This window comes from Protopterus annectens, chromosome 9.part0 (assembly GCF_019279795.1).
Source record: "Protopterus annectens isolate FY-2018-M chromosome 9.part0, PAN1.0, whole genome shotgun sequence".
NCBI classification, from domain to species: Eukaryota; Metazoa; Chordata; order Ceratodontiformes; family Protopteridae; genus Protopterus; species Protopterus annectens.
The window spans coordinates 1,301,753,862-1,301,776,209 of record NC_056743.1 but is presented as its reverse complement, the minus strand read 5'-3'; the positions used below and the strand labels follow the sequence as shown (position 1 = coordinate 1,301,776,209).

Here is a 22,348-nt window from a genome sequence, read left to right as displayed (position 1 = left end):
TTTTATGCTTTAGTAAGCAGTGTGAGAAATAATTTTTTTTTGATATAACACTATATATATTTTTCTGCTAGGTATATTCTTCATGCATTTTTTATTAGATGTATTTTTATGTATTTTTTAGCTTTTATGAAAGGAAATTTTGTCGTCTTTAACTTGTGTAGTGATGAATAAAATAACATTCAAGTGATTTTACTTATAGAATATTGTAATATGGCAATTTAGTGTTTGTACGTCTTTAAGAAAGTCAAATGCATTGAAGCTTGTTATTGGTCTATTTGAATTAATTGGAGAGTATATATATATATATATATATATATATATATATATATATATATATATATATATACATAGATATATATACGTCTTGTGAAATACTGTTCTTTGTTATGGTCTGAAGAAATGGTGGTGACACCATGAAAGCGCTTACCTCATGAATAAAAGATACTTTTAAACAGTACTAAAGTCATGACTTCCTACAACATTGTTTGGTCTGTTGGATGTTTTGTGACATATTTTTGAACTGTTTTACCAACAGCTCATTTTTCCTTGCTGCATCTTGTTTGGTGTTATATATAAATTGTTGTAACGTGTCTAGTTCATCACTGTGTGCCACTTCAGTGTCTGTTAAGTTATATATGTTGTACCATTGCCAAGCTTAACACATATCTCCATCTTATCCTGTTTTTTTTTTTCTTTACTGACTGAGAGCTACTTGATTGTTAGCATATATCTACTGCTATAAAGTCTGTAATTTCTATAAGATGTTCTTACATTCACTGCTGCAGTATTCTTAACTGTGTGGGATTCCCTGCAGAGGAAGCCTGACGTCCATCCAGTCTTCCAAAGACTTCTGAATTTAAAAGGTATGCCGAACGTTACCATATGCACTCTGCATAACATAGGGCATAAAGGTGATGTTCAGGTTTACCATAAACAAAACTTCTTTGCCGCCAGTCTGAATGTATCTTTTACACTGTCAGTCTGTTTGCCTGTGTGCGTTTTCTGCCAGTTGAATGCATTTTCGTTTTCCAGGGACTTTCTACACCTGTTTGTTGTTTTTGCAAGATAAGTTCCCCATTTGGAGATTTTTTTTTCTTGTTTTTTGTGTTCCTTGAGGTTAATGTTATTCAGGAAGGGTAAATGCCAGTGTGGGAGACAGATTCCCCATAGAGACCACCAGGATAAGTATCTTTTTTGCTTAGGTGCTTCTCATGACCATACGTCTTGTTCTATTTGTCAGGCATTTTTTCCGAAAACCCTTTGCAGTAGACTTTCTTCTCTTTCCTTGCATCTTAAGAACCAGCGTCTTAGGCTACTTGCTAAAGATACTATGGAAGGAATCTCCCACCCGGAGGGTTAGCCATTAGGGAAGAGGAAGGTGAAAAAGGTATGACTGAAATCTTCTGCTGTCCAGCCTCTGCCAGATGTTTCTCTTGAGGTCATTACAAACCTGGAGGGTCACCTGGCTGTATTGTTGGATTTCTCTGCCACGACCGTGTTGGTGGCCATTGAGGATCCAGCTGGCAGCATGTCTGAAGAGGCTTTGCTGGCATCTGTCTCAGGTGTTCAGAGGGAACCACGGTTGATTTTTTCTCAGGGGCCTAGGGGAGTTCCTCAGTTTCTAGTTGGGGAAGAAGTTCCTGCTACTGTTCTTGACTGTCGTCCTGGATCTGAGCCTTCTCAGGATGTTCCCTTAAAAAAAAAAAACTTTAAACATCTTTCTTCTGCTTCTAAGGATCCACAAAGTGAGCAGCAGGCTTTTACTCAGGGGTTATTTTATACCTCAGTGTCCTTAAAGTCTCCTCCTGGGGTTTCATTTTCTGATCCTCCTTGGTCCTCTACTCCTCTTAAAAGCCCTATAGACCAAGATTCTTCTGAGGATGAGTCGGATTATGCTGACAAATCCATAACTTATTCTACTCAAATTCCTTCTCCTTTGGACTATGGGTCAGAGGAGGAGGGCTCTATTAGTCCTGATGTTCCTTTGGAGGAAATTTTCTTTGGGGAGACACTCTTTAGGATCATGGATTTTTTTTAAGTGGGATTGTACTCAGGTCTCTGATATCCATAAAAGGTACTATGAGTTGTTGCAGTTAGACTCTTCTAAACCTGCGGCTATTCCTCCTGTCTTGGCTGCTTTACTGGATGCTTTCTCCAATGCCTCTCAGATACCTGATTTTCTTCCCCCCGCCCCCCAAGAAGCCTGATAGCTTTTATATGGTTCCTGAGGATTGTTCTTTTTTATATAAATGTCCTGCTGCTGCCCCTTCTGTAGTGCCCTTAGCTTCTGATAAACCATCTCAGTTGCTTCCTTCATTCAAGTTGTTGCCTTCCGACAAGGACAGCAGAACTGTAGACAGGCTGGACACAAAGGTTTACATTTCTGCTACCCTAGCTTTTAGGGCTATTATCACACCCATATTTCTAGGTGTGTGCTGGCTCTTCTTTCTGAAGCCTGTCAACTTATTTCTGATTTTCCAGACTCTGAGGGTCAAACTTCTGATGTGAAGTTGTCCTATATTGCTTTCATTCTGTACTTGTGGGTTCGGAACTGATCCTCTGTTCTGACTCAGCCTTTTACAAAAGCTCAAGGTCTCCATCTAGCTCGTGCCGTACTCCCTATTCCATGATGTTCTAGTGCATTCCCCAGATCTTGTTTGCCGCTGAAACAGATTGGGTGCTTCATCTAGCTCTGTCTAAATGTTTTCTTATTATAATCCTTAAATTGTTAAATTATTTACCTTTTTTCAATACAAATGGATAGATAGATAGTTGTTCATTAGTTAACGCCTATTTAGAAAGTGTTTTTTTCTCATTTGTTCCTTTCAAGTGTGTTGTTGTGTCCGGGCCGGTATATCTAGGCCCAAATTATTCCCCCTATACCAGTAGTGTTATCTTATTAGGCTCATTTGTTGAGCACTTAGGTTTGTTTCTTGGATTAATGCACGTAGTTAGTTATAGGGTATTCCTTTTTTCTAACCCTATATTACAGGTGTGTCTAGTTAACTTGTTGCATATAGTTAAAGTTTTGAATAGAATGTGTGTATCTGCATAGCTTCTTATATAGCATAGGATAGATAAGAGTGTGTTTATATTATCTAGATTGGAATATTTAGGGTAGCCTTTTTTTGTCTAACCCTGTATTATAGCAATGTGACTAGCTGACTTTTACCAGTAGTTAAAAATTTGAAATTGAGTGAGTCTGTTTTTCATACTATCTGGGTTGGTATATTTTTTCCTTTGAGCTAGCTAATTTTATTTAGAGAGTTGCTGAGCCCGCTTAAGTTAGAGGGCCTTCATTCCTATTGTTTGTAATCATGGTGTTGGTTCTTTGTTGATGTTCTTGTTGTACCATGTGGAAGCAAGCAAAAGAGGCAAAACCTTCAGGGTTTACAAAGTGCTCAAAATGCACTCAGAAAATGTCACTCAAGGATGGCCATACTGTGTGTATATACTGCCTGGGGGCAGTACATTTGCAAGAATCTTGCTCAGTCTGTCACTCCTTTAGTTCAAGGGTGCTTCAGGAGAGAAAGAACAAGCTGATGTTAAAGGAGTTACTGAAAACTTGTTTTGCAGAGGCCTTAGAAGAAGGCCAGAGTCTTGTAAAACAGTCTTGTTCTCCATCTCAAAAATCTGATAAGACTTCAGAGAGATCTTCTTCTTCATCTTCAGAGCAATCGGAACCGTCAAAGAAAAAGCCTAAATTATCTTCCACGGAACCAAAATCTGTCAGGTCTGAGAGACCCTCCACCTTGGCTCCTTCTGCATCTGAGCCATTGTTGTTCCAAATTTGGAGCCGGTCCCCAGAACTGGAGCCAGTTTCTCCGACACTAAGATCACCTATTTAGCAGATTGTAAGATCTCTAGCTCCCTCCTCTCAATTCTTCAGGATCCTTTCTGACGATGATGTGGATCGCATGGTACGGAGACTTTTAAGGACACCGGCGCTAGCCAAACTTTTGTCGGAACAGACCCAGAGAGCTTTGGAACCGAGCAGACCTGCCTTTTCATCATCGATTCTTCCTCTGACCCGAATGGGGGCCTTGGAGCTGGAATGCATGAAGCTGATAGTAGTGGAACCATTGGAGCCGAAACCTTCTTCAGGAACTACGTCCCCGACCGCTCCAACTTCTTCGGTGCTATCTGAGGAGTTTAGGAGCCATTATTCTCCAGTCAGGTATAGAGAGGACAGTCAGATCGAGTTTTCTTTGGATCCAAACTTGCCTCTTGGGTTCTCAGCGAGTGTGATTTCGACTCCTACATCTGCATCGGAATGAACCTTCTTGGTGCCAGGGAAACCGTCTAGTTCTTCGGAACCGGAAGCTTCCTTGGATCATGGGCCTTCGAGGTGATGAGGAGAGTGCTGTCCCCACGGGCGGCCCCACTCTCAGATCCAGTCATTCCTCCCCCAAAGGCACCGGTATCTGTCTCGGCGCAACCGATTCCACACAGATGTGGAGACCCAAGGCCTCAGGATGCCCCAGTGGGTGAACCCTTCTCTTCCGAAACCTTTCCAGAATGCCCTTCTGAAGAGGTCCCTCACAAGAGATTATGTAAGAGGAAGCATTTGGACTCCCCAGAGGAGTTGGTCACATCTGACACAGACCTCGATGATGCAGAAGAGTCCCCACGGTTGCTCTGTGAGGATGTCTCCTTTGTAGACATTCTAGAAATCCTTAACCAGACAGGCAGCTGGAAGCCCATCACCCCTTCTGATGAGGAGTCTGTCTACCTGAAAGCTTTTGGGTCTCACCCTTCTGCCCCTTGGGTGTCTCTGCCTTTTGATGAACTTATGGTGTTAGTTTGTCAAAAGGCGTGGGAGTCTCCAGACTCAGTGGAGCCTGTCCCCCGGAGGCCAAATAAATTTCGTACATAGCCTGAAGAAAAAACATTCCTCACAAAAGGTGTCTTAGTAGATGCTATGGTGGTGGTGGCGGCCACCAAGAAGGAGTTGTCAGAGACGTACACTTCTGTCTACCCCCCTGAACAAAGAGTCACATATGATGGACAGATATGGAAAGCGCATGCTTTCTTCAGCGACCTTTACACTCAGGTCCCTGAATTATCTTACACACTTCACCAGGTTACAGAGAGATCTCCTGAAGGAGCTTGGAGATAGTCTCCAGGGTTCAGTAGCTGTGGGGGTATCAGATAAAAGTGTCTTCTCAGCTCTCCACCTTAAATTCAGTAGTAAACTCACCCAAGAGGTTCGTTTCTTATGCAGCTGATGGAGCGAGTAGAGCAGCGGGTTCAGGAATTGTCCTTAGGAGACATTCCTGGATGCTCTTGTGTAACTTTGCGGAACCTTTCAAGTCATCCTTTGTTAACGCCCCCTTCGACGGCTTGTCCTTGTTTAGGCCTAAGTCAAAGATACACTTACCAGGTGTGAGCAGGAAGGGAAAACTCTCTGCCATTGGAGTCCATTTTTCCACACCTTCTAGACCTTATCCAAAAGGTCAAAAAGGGGGAAAAATGTGGTTTGGAAAATTCCAGAGAGTTTTTCAAGACACACCTGGTAAGCCTTCCCCCAGGGGCAGAAGGGGAAGCAATAATGGAACATGTCGGCCATGCAGCAGAGGGAGTCTGCAGAACCAGGGCAACAGAGAATCCTTCTTTGGCAAGCCCTTTCAGCGCTCCTGAAAGGAGGCTCATCTGTCCCTCTCTGGAGGCAGTTGGGGGTCCATTATCTTTGTACCCAGACACCTGGCTAAAAATAACAAAAGACAAGTGAGTACAAAGCATCATATCCAGAGGTTAGTCCATATCCTTTTCTTTTCTTGCTCCATGCATAAAAAACATTCCGGATATTCCACCCAGTCACAGGAAACATGCAACCCTAGAAATACAGAAGTTTCTAGAAAAAAGAGTTATCCAACAGGTCCTCACAGACCAAATAGGATCCGGGAATTACTCAAGGTTCTTTTAGTTCTGAAGAAAACAGGGGAATGGAGACCCATACTGGATCTCAGCAGACTGAACAAATCTGGAAAAAAGACAAAGTTCTGCATGGTAACACTGCAGTTGATACATCCCTTTCTGGGAAAAGCAATTGGATATGCTCTATAGATCTCCAGGATGCATACTACCACATAAAAATCCAGGAGTCATTTGCGCTATCAGCTGGGAGCCAGTCACTGCCAGTTTTGAACTCTGCCCTTTGGTCACACTACAGCCTCCAGAGCCCCCAGAGTGTTTACCAAATGTATTGCAGTAGTTACGGCTCACCTGAGATGTTTAGGATTCCGAGTGTTTCCATATCTAGACGACTGGCTCCTAACTGCCACCACCAAGCATCTACTAACAGAAGCAAGAGACAACACTTTGAAACTTTGTTCTCATTTAGGGATCACAGTAAATTATAAAAAATCTGCCTTATTGCCATCTCAACATATCGTTTTTATAAGCACAGATTTAGACACTACAAAGTTGATGGTGAAGCTTCCACCAGAGAGAGTGCAAGTGCTTCATGTACAGATTTTAGACCTTCTTTTCAAAAGAAAGACTCAAGCAAGGACAGTACTACAAGTACTTGCAACCATGGCAGCAGCTATAAATGTAATTCCGTTAGCGCGGCTGCACATGAGAATTCTACAGTGGTTGCTGTTCACTCAGTGGTCCATGCAGGAAGTTCCAATGTCGCACCATATTATGTTAACAGAATCTTGCAGGAGAGACCTTTTGGTGACTTCACTCTGATCAATTGACGTTAAGTCGATCTTTTGTTCTCCCACCACAACTGGCCACGGTGACCACTGATGCTTTCCAGATGGGGGGGGGGGCATTAATAGGAAAATTGCGATCCAAACGGACAGTATGTCAGTGGTATGGTATATAAACAAATAAGGAGGAACCAGGTCTTACCCCCTTTGTCGAGAGGCCCTAAGAGTGTGGCAGTGGGCAACCTTCTTCCAATGCTTTCTGGTAGCAATGCATATCCAGGGGAAATCCAACGTGATAGCAGACAAACACAGCAGAACAATATTGATGCCTCACAAGTGGTCCTTGAAACAAGACGTAGCGGAAATGATTTTCCGAAAATGGGGCCAGCCTTGCTGTGATCTTTTTGCCATGTCCATGAACCCCAAATGCAACAGCTACTTTGCCCTAATTCCCCCTCTGGGGCAACACCCAAGGGATGCAGTTGTACACGATTGGCCCCCGGGTCTCCTCTATGCCTTCCCTTCGTTTCCATTGATTCTCAAAGTTCTTCAGAAAGCCAGTGCATTGGGAAGGACCTTAATACTTGTAGCCCCTTACTGGCCTTGTCAAATCTGGTTCCCCTTCTTGCGGCCTCATTTTCAGGAGGAGCCTTCATCCTGGACCCAGTGCCAGATCTTCTGACCCATCCATTGGGAATGCTGCAGCCATCTCTTCAGACCCTCAAGTTGACAACTTGGTTGCTCCGATTCCAAACATAGCCAGGCTACCTAACCTTTCACCTTCAGTGCAACATATCCTGATTTCTTCTCATAAAACTTCTATGAGAAGATTATATATCAGCAAATGGAAAAGATTTTCCTTCTGGGCCTTAAAAAAATCATATCGACCCTTTCTCAGCTCCTATATCTTCCATTCGGGAATTCTTAGCAAAGCTTTTTAATGAGGGAGCAGCTGCAGCTACTATTCGAGTTCAATTGGCAGCAATCTCAAATTTTCATTTTGGAGAAGGAGGACCAAACATTATGTCCCATTGACTTTTTAAAGCTTTTTTGAGAGGTACTAATCTGCTGAGACCACGCATTAAACCACCTCTACCTCCATGGAACCTAAATATTGTATTATCCCGTTTAATTCTTCCCCCCTTTGAACCTGCATCATCCTGTGACTTGAAGTTCTTAACCTGGAAGACTGTTTTCTTAGAGGCTGTCACTTCAGCTAGGAGGGTTTCGGAGTTACAAGCATTATCTATAAAACCGGGTTCATATTACGTTATTATCATTTTTCTCACAAAAAGTTGAAAAAACATAAATTATTTGGATGTGACTATATACAAAAAACTTGAAGAGAACAAATTCCAGTCCAAAATATATCGAAACCTACCCATTCTAATGCTTATTTACATTATGACAATGAACATCCTTACAATCAGAAGAAGGGCATAGTCAAGGGTCAGTTGATTAGGGCCTCGAGAATGTGTAGTGAGGATTTAACATTCTTGGATGAGATTAAATTATTGAAACAATTTTTTAGGGAAAGAGGGTACCCCAGTTACCTTATAAATCAGCTAACAAGGGAAGTAAAAAAGTATAGAATTGGGAAATATGAACCAATTTTGGGGAAGGAGCTAGGTGTTACTAACAAGAATAAAGGTGAACAAGGTGCCCATTATGATTTAACATTTATTCACACGCGCATGTTTTTTTCAACTGATATTGAAAATATTATCAAGAAATTTTGGAAGGTTTTGAGTACAAATACTGAGATTAGCAAGTATATTCCCTTGACACCAATGTTTATAAAGAAAAGGGACATGAATATTAAAGAAATGTTGGAGTACCATGAATCAGGGAATGTGATAGGGAGATCTCAGAAGAGGTGTGGTACATACAAGTGTGGAATTTGCCAACAGTGTGGAAACATTTTAGAACAAGACGGTATTAATATCCCTACAAGGAAGTTTAAAATGAAGGCTAGGGAACATTTTAATTGTAATAGCAAGGGAGTGGTATACATTAGTGTTTGTGAAAAATGTAATAGTTTCTATATAAACAAGATGGAGAGACCTTTGAGAAGGCGTATATATGAACATATGTATGAGGTCTCCATGCAAAAAGACACAAATGCACTGTATAGGCACCTGAAAGAATGTGCAGATAGTAGTTTTAAGTTCTATGTTTTGGAACAAGTGAAACAGGATGCAAGGGGTGGTTTATGGGAAGCTCGTTTGGAATGTAAAGAGTTATACTGGCAGCTAAAATTGGATGCAACAAGAAAAACAGGGTTAAATGATCACTTGAGCATTAATAGTGTCCTAAAGTTAAGGGCAGCTAAGCTATAAGAATATGTAGTTCATTGTAAGCAGAAAACTGTAATTGGAATTAAAATGCTTATTTGTTGGAATTAAGCTTATGCTTAACATGACTGCTTGTACTAACATTTTATTTTAGTTTATATTTTGTATATGCTTAAAGCATATTTTAAAGCACAAATATTTTTGACAGTGAAATAATATAGTAAATGAACGAGTATTTAGTTTAATGGATGACATCATGTTAATTAATATTAACGAGATGAACTCATTGGGGGAAATTTGTGAGTTGTATAAAAAGGGTGACTATTTCAATAATCATATGTTCTGATGAAGCTCAGGAGATTCCTGGGTGAAAGCGCTTAACTGTACTGTGATTTTACTTGCATTCACTTTTTTATTGACTTTGAATTGTGGAACTAACATTAAAGGAAGAGGTTCGTGACTCTATAGTGGTGGTTTGTGCTTTTATGTCATCCACCATTCTGATGCTCCCTCTGGCCAAACTTCATATGAGAAAGTTTCATTGGTTTCTGAAGTCAGTGTGGCTTCAGCATGCTCATCCACCAGAATTTCTAGTTCCTCTTTTTTCTTGCCTCAGACAGGAACTTCTCTGGTGGATTCATCAATTGTCTCTGAATCCAGGGATCCATTTTCATCCCCATCTTCCCTCTCAGGAATTGTTCACAGATGCCTCAGACACAGGATGGGGCGGGGTGACATTTGGCTCCCTAAAGTAACAGGGGGTGTGGTTGCCTTAGCAGAAGGTGCACATTAATGTCAGAGAGATGAGAGCTCTTCTGCTGGCTCTTCAGGCCTTTCAGTCTTGCTTTTCTCCATGGCTTCTCAAGGTATTCAGAGACAATACCACAGTGGTGTGGTATATCAGCAAACAGGGAGGAACGAGTTCTTATCTTCTTTGGTGTTTGGCACATCTGGTATGGGATCTTGCTGTCAAGAGTTAAGTGACTGTTCAGCCAGTTTATATCTCTTCCTGTCAGAACATTGTGGCACACACCCTAAGCAGGTTCTTAACTCAGTCCCACGAATGGATGCTTCACAGGGATATGTTTCTGGACATTATCCACTAGTGGGGTACTCCTCAAGTGGATCTTTCTTCTTCCCCTCTGAAAAGACAACTTCCTCTGTTTTGTGCTAGAGTCCCAGGTCCTCTGGTATGGAAGGTGGATGCCCTCTCATTCTCTTGGAAGGGGATGTTTCTTTATGCATTCCCTCCCCTTCCTCTCATTCCAAAAGTCCTGCTCAAAATTCAACAGGATGCTCCCAAAATCTTGTTGGTGACTCCCTTTTGGCCATGACAGCACTGGTTCCCTCTTCTTCTGCATCTAGCCAGGGGCAATCATCAGAAGTTACCTCACAGGGTAGATCTAATCACACAAGACAAGGGATCTCTTATCCATCCCCACCTGTCCACGTTTCAGCTGACATTGTGGGTGATAGGACGGTGTAAGGCCAGACTAATACCAAAGGGAACTATAACAATAACATGAAGGCCAGAAAACATGGCGAAAATTTGCTTTCGGTGAAAGAGATTGACAGGTTTGCCCTTGCCTCAAAGTGCACTAATTTCGGAGTTGTTCACATTAGTCTTTTCTTTCAGTTGTTTTTCTTTCCACATGGATGCTGACCAGTAAACTGGTGTTGTGATTGTGCACATTCATCTCTCATCAAGTGCATGAGAGCCAGACATAACAAAACTTCATCCAGGCAACCAAGAGTTATTTCCCTTTATCTGAGCCTTAATCTCTCCCCTCGCAGCTGCACACTTGTAGATGCAAGGGCCTGCTATGCCTTCCCCTGTTAGTATACTTGAATTACTATTTATTGTCTATGAAGGCTACTAATTGGATGTGGCCTAGCAGAACCAAATCCCTGACCTATACACTGCATGTCAGACACTCATCTCTCTCTCTCCCTTCAGTAAATGTTAATATTGCAGTAAGCTAGACTCTTCCCCCACCCCCTTCCCCCCATGGGCAGACCAGTATCAGTCACTCACTCTCATCCTGTCTTGTCTGCTGCTTCAATGCCTGCATTGCTAGTGAATTATGGGGTCATCTTGGTCACAATCAGGGCTTTATCCCTCTTGGCCATGGAGCTGTGAATAGAGAGAGATGCTAGGAGCTTCCCCCTTGCAGAAAAATGTGTTTTTGAAAACTTTGCATATCATTTTGTTGCAATTGGCATAGTTATCAATTAAACTATTTTTGAACATTTGCCTTATTTCTGGGACAAAGAGGTGGAAGTATATATGTGTAGTTACTGCCACAACACTGGAGGGGGGGGCAGGCAAAAAGAAGCCTGGAAATGAATTTCATTGAGCCATGCAGCGCTCACAGCTGAGCTTATGGAACCACGAACCCTATGGCCATATTCAGTCTGAGAGCCAGGAGGTCAGCAGACTTTGCATCAGCCACACAAGGAGGAGAATACTGCTAAGAATGACACTGGCTGTAGGCAAGCCAATGATATAGCAAGATAGTGAGACCTGTACTTATGCAGCAGCGGGTCACTAAGCTTTGTATTTGAACTAATTATAGGCAAGGTCAGGGAGCAGCAGCCATTCTGCTTTTCACTAACTTTTTCCACATTCATGGAGAGAGGTCTGCAGAACTTCACATCACCAAGAGCTTTGTCAGGGAGCACCAGCCACTGCATCTTTCACTGACTGTTTCCAGATTCATGGAGAGAGGTCTGCAGAACTTCACATCACCAAGAGCTTTGTCAGGGAGCACCAGCCACTGCATCTTTCACTGACTGTTTCCAGATTCATGGAGAGAGGTCTGCAGAACTTCACATCACCAAGATCTTTGTCGAGGAGCATCAGCCACTGTGCCTTTGACCGTTTCCAATTCAGGGAGAGATGTCTGCAGAATTTCATATCACTAAGAGCTTTGTCATGAAGCATCAGCTACTGGATCTTTCACTGACTGTTTCCAAGTTCATTGAAAGAGGTCTGCAGAACTTCACATCACCAAGAGTTTTGTCAGGGAGCAGCGGCCAGTGGGCTTCACTGAGTATTACATGAGCTACAACAACCCCATGGAGCAGCAAACAAGTGAGTGTCACATCAGGCACATAAGAGTTCATGGGGCTATAGGTTAGTGGTCATTACACTGAGTGTAAGTCATAAGCATGCCAAGCCATCCAGCCTTGCATCAGTTATTGACAGTTTGTAGGCTAGGCTGGCCAGTGAGTCTTATGAAAATGATAGGTGAGTTCATGTAGCAGAAGGCCATTGACTTTGCATCTGTGATAAATGAGCAGAGGTGTAGCTTGTTGCTGTTCTGGTGCCTAGTGCTGTACCCCAATCTAGCCGAAAAAAAAGATCCTGTCCTTGGACTTGAGAAGCAAAATAAGTTCTTATTTCCTTTTAAATTGTAGCAAAGTGCATGATACATTTATAAAAAAAAGTTTAAATTGTAGCAAAGTACATGATACATTTATGAAAAGAAGCTGTTACAGTTTATGCCACACATGTAAAGGCTAAAGCTCCTCAATTTTGATTGTAATAATATTCTGGTATTCATTTCTTAATGCTGGTAATGTATGGAAGAGCAAGTGGCATCTGCCACTTCCGTCCCCTAACACTTTGCACCCAGATTGGGTGCCCCCTTTACCCCCCCAGGTTATGCCAGTGAGCTCATGAAGCTGCAGACCAGTGGTCATAGAGCTTTACATCAGTTGTAAGTGAGCTTATGCCAGTTCTGTGACATAGAAGAATAAAACTCTGACTAAAACCCAGACAGCCTGGGGTTGATTAAGATGTCTAGGTGTTGGAAGAACTGGCTGAGATGAGAAAGTATTGACAAGGCAGGACCTGTTCGCCTGTCTCTTAGGGTAGGGGGAAGGGTTGAGCGTCACATGCGTGGTGTGCAGACTCCTTCTAGAATCCTTGGTGGATACTGGGGGTCATTGATGATACTTTTCTTTTAAGGGAGAGCTAGGCTGTTGAAGGGACATCCCTTGTGGAAATAGGAGATATGTCACAATGCATGCCCATTGCACAATAACACTTTGTGATGCAGAAGCCATGTGCAGGAGGAAATTAGAAAAAATATGATTCCCAGGGAATGACAGCACCACATTCAATACTTACCCCCTCATCCCAAAAAGAATGCATCATCTTAGGACTTGCCTCTTGAAGAATGAATGGCTTGTTTGGGTGGACATAAGAGGACCTAACTGTTCACCTGAAAAAGGAGGAAAGATACTGTAAGTGAGCTTATGGAACTGCAGCCCAAAGAATCTCATGCTGCCCATGGATACTCTCATGGAACAACAGACAAATAAGACTAACAATGGCCTTAGATGTCATTATGCAGAAGAACAATAAGCTCTGCATTACCGTATGGGAAACATTGAAGTTACAGGGCAGTGAATGTGAATCATAGATGGTCATAAATTAAGTAATGGAGCAGAAGGCCCATTGGCCTTATTTATCTTGCTGGCAAACATATGGACCAGTAGGCCAGTGAATTTACACCTTTGATAAAAGGATTCATGGAAGAGTAGGGGAGTAAATTTTATGTTTTGCTACATGAGAAGTAATGGAGTGCAGGGATAGTAAGCTTTAATGTAGCTCATAGCCAAATTGATAAAGCAATTTAATGATGAGGCTTACTTTAGGCATAGGCCAGCTCATGCAACATCTGGTTAGGCATAGGCCAGCTCATGCAACATCCGGTTAGTGATAGGCCAGCTCATGCAGCAGTCAGTCAGTCAATGAAAGGCTGGTTCATGCAGTATCTGGTCATTGATAGGCCAGCTCATTCAGCAACTGGTCACTGATAAGCCAGCTCATTGATAGGCTATCTCATGTAGCAGCTGGTTAGTGATAGGTCAGCTCATGCAACAGCTAGTCAGCGAGACTGCTGTCTATCATAGGTGTGTTCCTGGAACATTAAAGGCATTGAGCCTGTTATCAGTAATAGACAGAATTGTGCCGCATTGGGCCAATGAGCCTTATTTTTGTTAAAAACAAGCTTACAGAGCAGTAGGTTTGTGAAGCTTATATCAGTTTCAGTCAGTCTCATAGGACAAAAATCCACTGAACTTTACAGTAGCTATGGGCTTGGTCTACATTACATCAGTTATACATTTGAATCGAGTTCATAGAGCAGAAGGTCACTGTGGTTTACAATGATTGTAGCTGAACTCATGGAGTAACAAAGAAAAGTACTTTCCACTGGTGGCAGGCAGTTCATGCAGCACTGCACCATTGAACTTACATGTGTTATTTGTGAGCTTATGGAGCAGTAGGACACTGAATGTAGTATTGCTTATAGGTAAACCGATGGAGTAGTAGCACAGTGAGACCTACATTTGTAATAGGTGAGCTCATGGAGTGGCAAGCTAGTGAACCTTCTCCTGGCAGTAAACAAACTAACATTGTAATAGCCAGTCGAACATATATCAGACATAATGGAGTTCATGATACAGGTCACTCAGCCTTTTATAAGTCAGATAAGGTCATGGAGTGACAAACCAGTGAGCCTTACATGTGTCATAGGTGAAGTCATGAAGCAGTAGGCCAGCAAGCCTTACATTAGCCTTAGTTATAGAACAGCAAGTCAGTGAGCCTTGTGCATCTGCTGCAAGCAAATGCTAGAGCAGTGGCCAGTTAGCCTTATATTGATTGAAGTAATCTCATAAAATAGCAGGCCATTGAGACATAAAGTGATAAAATCATAAAGCAGTATTCTAAGTAAGGTATTGTTCACACATAGATCTGTATAAGAAAGCCACTGAAAATCGCATCATTATTAAATGAAATTATGCAGTAAAAGCAGTTGGACCATATTTTATCAAAAAGTGAGATCATTGATCAACAGGGTGTTGAGACGTGCATCATCAGTCATAATTTAGCTTATCCACAGGCCAGTGAACTTTACTTCAATAATAAATAAAGTTATCGACAAGCAAGTAAGTGACCTTAAATCAGTCACAACAGTAAGCTAGTAAGCCTTACTTTTGTAGTAAAATGGTCTTATGTAGTTGTAAGAAAGCTTTTAAATAGCAAGCCAGTGAGATTCAAGATCAGTGAGCGGTTTGCAGCCAAACCTTACAGCTCTTGCAGTGAAGCCTACTGAGCAGTCAGTCACCATTCCTTAAACCTGTCATAGGTGAAGCTTGGTGTGCAGTGGACCACCAAACTGTACACCTGTCATAGGTAAAGTTCAGTAAACAATGGGCCACCAAACCTTACATCATAATTTGAAGCTCACTGAGATTGGGCAACCAAACCTTATATCCATCAAAGGTGAAACTTAATGAGCAATGGACCATCAAGTCTTTATACCTGCCATAAGTGAAGCTGACTGAGCAGTGTTTTCCCACTTCTGTTAGCTGAAGCTTACTGACCAGTGAACCACTACACTTTACACTCATCATAGGTGAAGTTCACTGAGCACTTGGTCACCAAACATGACATTCATCATAGATGAAACTTACTAAGTAATGGGCCACCAAATCTTTACATCTATCAAAGGTAAAGCTCACTGATCGTTGGGTCACTGAACCTTACACCTGTCACTGGTAAAGCTCACTGATCGTTGGGTCACTGAACCTTACACCTGTCACTGGTAAAGCTCACTGATCGTTGGGTCACTGAACCTTACACCTGTCACTGGTAAAGCTCACTGATCGTTGGGTCACTGAACCTTACACCTGTCACTGGTAAAGCTCACTGATCGTTGGGTCACTAAACCTTACACCTGTCACTGGTAAAGCTCACTGATCGTTGGGCCACTAAACCTTACACCTGTCACTGGTAAAGCTCACTGATTAGTAGGCCACCAAACCTTACACACATTAACCATGAAGCTTACTGAGCATTAAGCCATCAAACCTTTACATTTGTCACTGGTAAAGCTCACTGAGCAGTAGGCTACCAAACTTTACACCTGTCACAGGCAAAGTTCACTGAGCAGTAGGCCACTGAATCTTACACCTGTCACAGGCGAAGCTCACTAAGCAGTAGGTTACCAAATCTTACACCTGTTACAGGTGTAAGTCACTGAGCAGTAGGATACAGAACCTTACATCTGTCACAGGTGAAGTTCACTGAGCAGTAGGCCACCAAACCTTATACCCATTATGCATGAAGCACACTGAGCAGTGGGCCACCAAACTTTATATCTGGCTAGTGAGCCGCTAAAGCTTACACCAGCCATAGGTGAAGCTCACTGAGTAGTGGGTCACTAAACCTTTACACCTGCGGTAAGTGAAGCTCACGAAGTCAAAAAGTGTCATAGGGAGTAATCCATCAATGGTAGCCATATTTAACTTTCCTAAACCTAAGGGAGATTTGTTCATCCTGCAGTTAACAGGCAATGTAGTTAAAAGTTTTCAGTTTTTTTCCTCATTAGCTTTTAGGATATATGATCTGAGGATTTTCTAAACTCAGTGTAACTGTCAGAGTTCTGTGGGACTTCGATGATCAGAGCACTACAATGCGACTGTTGTCACTATAGATGAATCCTAGCATCTAAAGATTATAAATATATTTGGTATATTTTCTATGGGTGTGCAGATTTCATTTTCATGTGTGGGTGAGTATGTAACACATTACTACCTGTTCAGGAATCTATTCCATCAAGGTTTAGGCATGTGGACTATTGTCTCTCCCTGACCAGTCAAGGTTGGCATCTCCTAGGAACAAAATATTTTGTAGCGGAAAAGACTAGTTTAAAGTATTTGCTGTATTTCCTTTTCAAGCCTGTCAGTGTTCGAAATGGATATAAATTTAGTTTATTAGAAGGATATTTTCTGTTGTAATTTTTTTCATGTGTTCACTTTTGCCATCTTCATGTGGTTCTTCTTCCTCCTTGACTCCAACCTAATCCATACTAAATTTGCATGTGGATAGCACACCATACAGAGGGCTGAAAAGTGTGAAAGAGTAGGACAGCAAATCTTCTCTCCTCCAGAGAAAGACAAAAGAAGCAATAGCATCATATTCAAGGCCTTACCCTACTGAGTGTTTTGCTCAAAACTGCTTTGAGGTCACTGATGTGCCACAGAGTATTGCCACATACAGTTTATATCTTCATACCACTAAGACAAGCTCACAGCTATAGAGAGTTCTGGTGAGGGCAGAGAGTATTATCACTAACAGTTTGTCCCTTCACACCACTAAGATAAGCTCACAGTTGTAGACAGTCACTGGTGATGGTACAGAGTGTTTTTCCCACAAGCAGATTGTCACACCAATGGACAAGTTTTCAGCTATAAGGAGTCACTGGTGGTGGCATAGAGTATTGTCACAAGCAGTTTATGCTTTCACACCACTAAACTAAGCTCAAATCTGTAGGGAGTCACCAGTGGTTGCACTGTCACAGTGTTGCCACAAGCAGGTTGTTTCTTCACACCACTAGGACAAGCTCACACTGGTAGTGGTACATTCTTATTCTCAGGAACTCGACACTTCAGACCATTAATTTTACCAAAGGTGGGAGTATGGGAGTTTTGCCATTTTAATTTAATTATAAAGATACAATAAATCACATTTGTCTTCTCCTTTTTTATATCCTCTTAGCTGACTGTTGTATATACAGCAGTCGGAAGAGCACAGATAAAAAACAAGCACAAAGGGGACCCTAGGTGATGGAATGTGGTTAACGATTTGCTCTGCTCCAGTTAATTATTTATTTGTTAAACGTTTTTCAGTTCCATGGAGGTATTACCAGCACACTGATCGCATGGGTAAAAGAGTGGACCACCATCGCCGAGCAGAGCTGACCCGAGGCACATACGAGTTTCTTACTGAGGAACATCCAAACAAGGTTTTTACATTCTCAATATATTTTGACTTCCAGTTGTTAATGACTCTTTATTAAAAAGTTATTTTCCTACTGTTGACTCACTTCATGTAGCCTTGCCAATGAAATTTTTTTAGAGAATGCTCTTCAGTAGCACAAGATGCATGCATCTGCTTCTCTGTTTGACTTTCTCTTTCTTACATTTACTTGCTTCTAAAATATTTAATGCACACTCTCTCTTTTATGTAACTGTTACAGAAAATTTAGGAAATCATTTTTGCCCTATAAAGACACAACTGCCCAAATAGGGACTGTCCTATGTAAAAATAGACAGGTGGTAACCCTGGTGACCCCCCTAGAGGTGATTTTTTTTTTCAAACTGTATTTTTTTTTATTAAATGTATATAACAGATATTATGGCATATACAGTTCAGTAAGGTACACAAAAAGTGCCCAGCAGCAATTAGAGCAGTGTCTGCAAACCATTAATATATAATTCAAAATAATAATAAAAAAGGTAATTTCTCTTTTCACAGTCTTCAAATTAAAGCAAATATACCTTCCACAGTTCAATTTCTTAGACTCTATACAAATCCCAGTACAGTACGAACCAAATCAATTTTAGATTTATTTATATAATTCTCATCCACTAGGAGAGAACGATTCAATTTACTAAATGTCTGGAACTTCCGTATTCAGTAATTCCCATTTAGTCCATTTTTGGGGCTGGTGCTTTGCCTCATTCCAATTCTTTTCCCTGAATTCCAAATCTTTTGCCTCCCTCATCATTTTCTTTACCTCTTTTTCATCTGGTCTCTCCCTAGATCTCCATCTTTGGTTATAGCCTCCTTTGCCATTATAGTAAGTAAAGATATTAGGTCTTTGATAGAAACAGATGTGTAAACTGTTTTAACCCCTCATAGTCCCAGAATACATGTTCCTAAGTACCCCTTACATTCGTGTTGTACCTGTAGCATGTACCACTGGCCTCTAACACATACTGTCCAACTTCGCTGGGCTGTAAAAATATCTGTGAAGACATTTCCAAACAAATAATCTGAATTGTCGTAATTTGGTGACATGTCTAGGAGCTTGACTCATTTCCTTGTCAAATAATCTCACCAGTCTACCTTCCCATCCCACCTGTATTTTTGATGTGCCAATCTTCCCCTCACCCACTCATCTAGTTTGTCTAGATCAGTAAATGGCATAGACAGATGTGCAAGGACTGTGTTCCTAAATGTGGGTGAATTCTCTTTTTGGTAAGTGCAGTTTGTGTAATACCCTGCTTAAAGAAGTTAGGCAGCTGAGAAAGACTTGTGTTCAACCAAGCCATTTACTTCTAATTGAGTTTCTTAGTTATTCACTGTATAGACTTCATTAGTAAGGGCATTGTCGCTGAAACTAGTGTTTCTTCAGCTACGTGCTTGTGTTGGATATTCATGTTTGGTATGATGCTAAAGTTATTTCTCCAGCAGAAATCTATGATACATAGCCCAAAAGTCATAACATCATCTATAGTCTAAAACTGACAGATATTTTAATGCAGAGATGCTTACATTTAAGTGATCCCCTCCCCCACACACTGTTAAAACATAAGTAATAGTTATAGACTGGAATTGTGTAACTGAAATCAGTTAACAAGTTTTAAGCTCTGTGACCCATATGAGTGATAAAGCAAACTTTAATTGCATCTGCGAGTTAATAAAACTGTTTCAACTTGTGTTGCATTTTTGAAGCAGGCCTGCTGCATTGTGAGACTCTGTGATACAAACTGTACACTGTGCAGGTTTACAGCTGCTGAACCAGAGTAGGATAAAATGGGTATCAGAAATGAATGAATATTTTAATATGGAAAGTAGAGACCTTGGTGTACTGAAAATGGAACTGGAATTGAGATTTATTTTTGAGGGAGGGAGTGTTAGAGGATTTCTGTCACATCTAGTGGATATTTGTAGTAATGAAGTGGCAGTAAAGTAGGCCCATCAGCTGGAGCCTGCCTGAATCACGATGATGTGTCAGTGCTTCTAGCACTTAACCAGAGGGTGAAAGTCACGCAGGCAACCCAAACCACTTGGTAAAAACTCCAAGAAAGACCCAGCAAAGCTAAAGTCTTCATTGTGTCATACCTTAATCCTCCTACAGTGGAGATGCGTGGGATATATGAAAACAACTCCTTTAGACATGCCATTGTTTCAGATGTATAACTTCTGAATGCTCATGACTTTTTATTTTGACTTTTGTATTTTATACTGGTACATTCTAGCCAATAAAGCTTGGCTAGGAGCAGACAGACCTTTGAATTTAGCTAGAGTAAAATAACAAATCCCTTGTCTGTCTGTTGGGTCAAGGTGTACAAGTTATAATCCAGACTTGGAAAATTTTTAGAGACTTTATGATTAAGGGTTTACCTGGTCTCTTGAGAAAAGGGGCAGGATGCAGAAAGTTTAAAACTTGTAAGACACATTTGTGCATTATGTGGCTCTGGAATGGCATATCCAACCCAAAAGCTCTGATAGCAAGAACCCAACATCTGTCTTATAAATTGATTGCTTCCTTTTGTGTAATCCCTTCAAACTGTATGTGCTGTGCTTTGTTTCATATTTTGTATGCATTTATTAAGATTAAATTAGCCAGCAATAATCCAGTCATTCATCATATCTGAATTCTGAGATCATATTAAAATATTATGTAACTATTTTATTAGGTTACTGTCACCCCTGCATTTATTTTCTTAATCGACGTGTCCCAGAATGCTGTGAGACATGGAGTAGTCCATCAAGTCTGTGAAGAGTTAAAGCACCTGATGTCCTCACCTGGGTAAGAAGTTCATGTTGGTGTATATAAATATATGTTGGTACATATATTTATATGAAGGAGGGGTATGAATGGGTATGAAACAGATCCTTAATGAATAAATGCTCCACCGTCTTGCAGTGCTGATATTACCAATTAGTTTAACAAATAGAAATTTGTGCAGATGAAAGTGAAAAATCTGTAGCACTTTGATGGGTGTTTTCTGATAGATTGCATCTGCAAATGTTATTATTGTTTTGAAAGAACTGTTATGCAATTCTAAAAATGTATTTTCCAGTATTATCTGATGAGAAGCAAGTATAATTGCAGATAATTAAGTGAAGGGGACATTTGAATCAGTGCATTTTAAGTAGTGCCACAAGAAAGAGAGGAAGGGCCTTGTGATTTTAGCTCAGTGAAAATTCCAAGAAGCTAACGCAATCTTAAGGTGTGGGCACCATGGCACAAGAGTGGGTTATCTGGATTAGGAACTGTAGTCAATGGAGGAGATTTACAGACAAAATATTGCATAGCTGGGATGAATAAATAGTTACATGATAATATTAACTAGAGATCTGGAACAGCTGCACATCTGTAGATCTGGCTGTGGAAGAAGGTAGCTATACTTGCAGGTAGAAGCAGAACTGAAAATAATTATTGGAAGGAATACAAACTGCAATGAGACTTGGGACATTGAACATCTATAAGAGATGCAAAAAAAAGCATAAAAAAAGCATAACGAGGCAGAGTGGAGGATCATGGAAGAGGATGATGGATGAAAAGATAGTTGTCTAGATTCCAAAATAATTCAGTCTTGGGGTTAGGCACTACCCTAAGCCTGCGGTTCTAGTTCCAACATAGGTGATAACAAAAGAAGGCTTGTATGATTCGTTATTTAATTTGGCAAATAAAGAATCATACAAGCCTTCATGAATGTCAGTGGGCATACATACTGTTCCACAGTAGTCACTGGCTATGCAACTCAAAACCTCAGTGAAATTATAAATATGTGAGACACACCAGAAATGCCAAATACACTTTGTATATGGCCCACTCATAAAGATTTGTCCTCGCATCCACAATGTTACCAGAGGTATAAGAAGCCATTTCCCCTCATATAGTTTTGAAAGTCATACAGTTATATGTAAAATAGTACAGATGGGATCGGCAGGTACTCCATCTTGATCATGCAGCCATAGTTTGTCGTAGTTCTTTTTTCCAAAATATATCAATATGCTGCATTGTGATTTACTGTTCGTTAGTCTGTCCTGCTTGCTTTTTGTAGGCTGTCTTTACTGTGGCTATGTTTGCCTCCCCATCCCTCTGATATGTAATGTTCACCTGGTTTGTTCTTATGTATGTACCCCCCCCCCACAACCATATTGTACATCTCCTACTCAGTGGTAATAACATGGGCTCTCTGTTCTTGTTTAGTACAGAATAGCTTTGTGCCTACACTAGCTGGACAAATCTGGCAATGTTGTTTTAGTAATATGCCCCTTCTCTCCTTCTACCCCATATATTATGATGTTCTTCTGTCCAGCAGTTCTCCTCCAAAGTCAGATCCCTACAGCTTCTCATATTGTGAATCTGTCCTGTCCTCAACATCATTGCTCTGTAATATGTCCACTGCTGCAAGCAGCAATGTTGTATTCACTTGGAGTCATTTATGTAGACTACCAAGTTCCTTATGTGACGGATTTGGATATTGTCAATGTAGCTGCATGGAACAGAGGGATAAGGCCCTTACTGTGCCCAAGATAATCCACCATGGGGTGGGACGGTTGGGGTAGGGCACACA

The 22,348-nt window shown here is 41.1% G+C and overlaps 1 protein-coding gene across 1 annotated transcript in view; it reads left to right on the top strand.

Annotated features, from left to right (window-relative positions):
* LOC122812025 (protein transport protein Sec24C-like) overlaps positions 1–22,348 on the top strand; it is a 784,735-nt gene that overhangs the window by 254,062 nt on the left and 508,325 nt on the right. The window contains exons 8-9 of the mRNA XM_044084258.1: positions 17,660–17,775; positions 20,459–20,571. Of these exons, the coding sequence (XP_043940193.1) occupies positions 17,660–17,775; positions 20,459–20,571 (229 nt within the window). The remainder of the gene's footprint in view (positions 1–17,659; positions 17,776–20,458; positions 20,572–22,348) is intronic.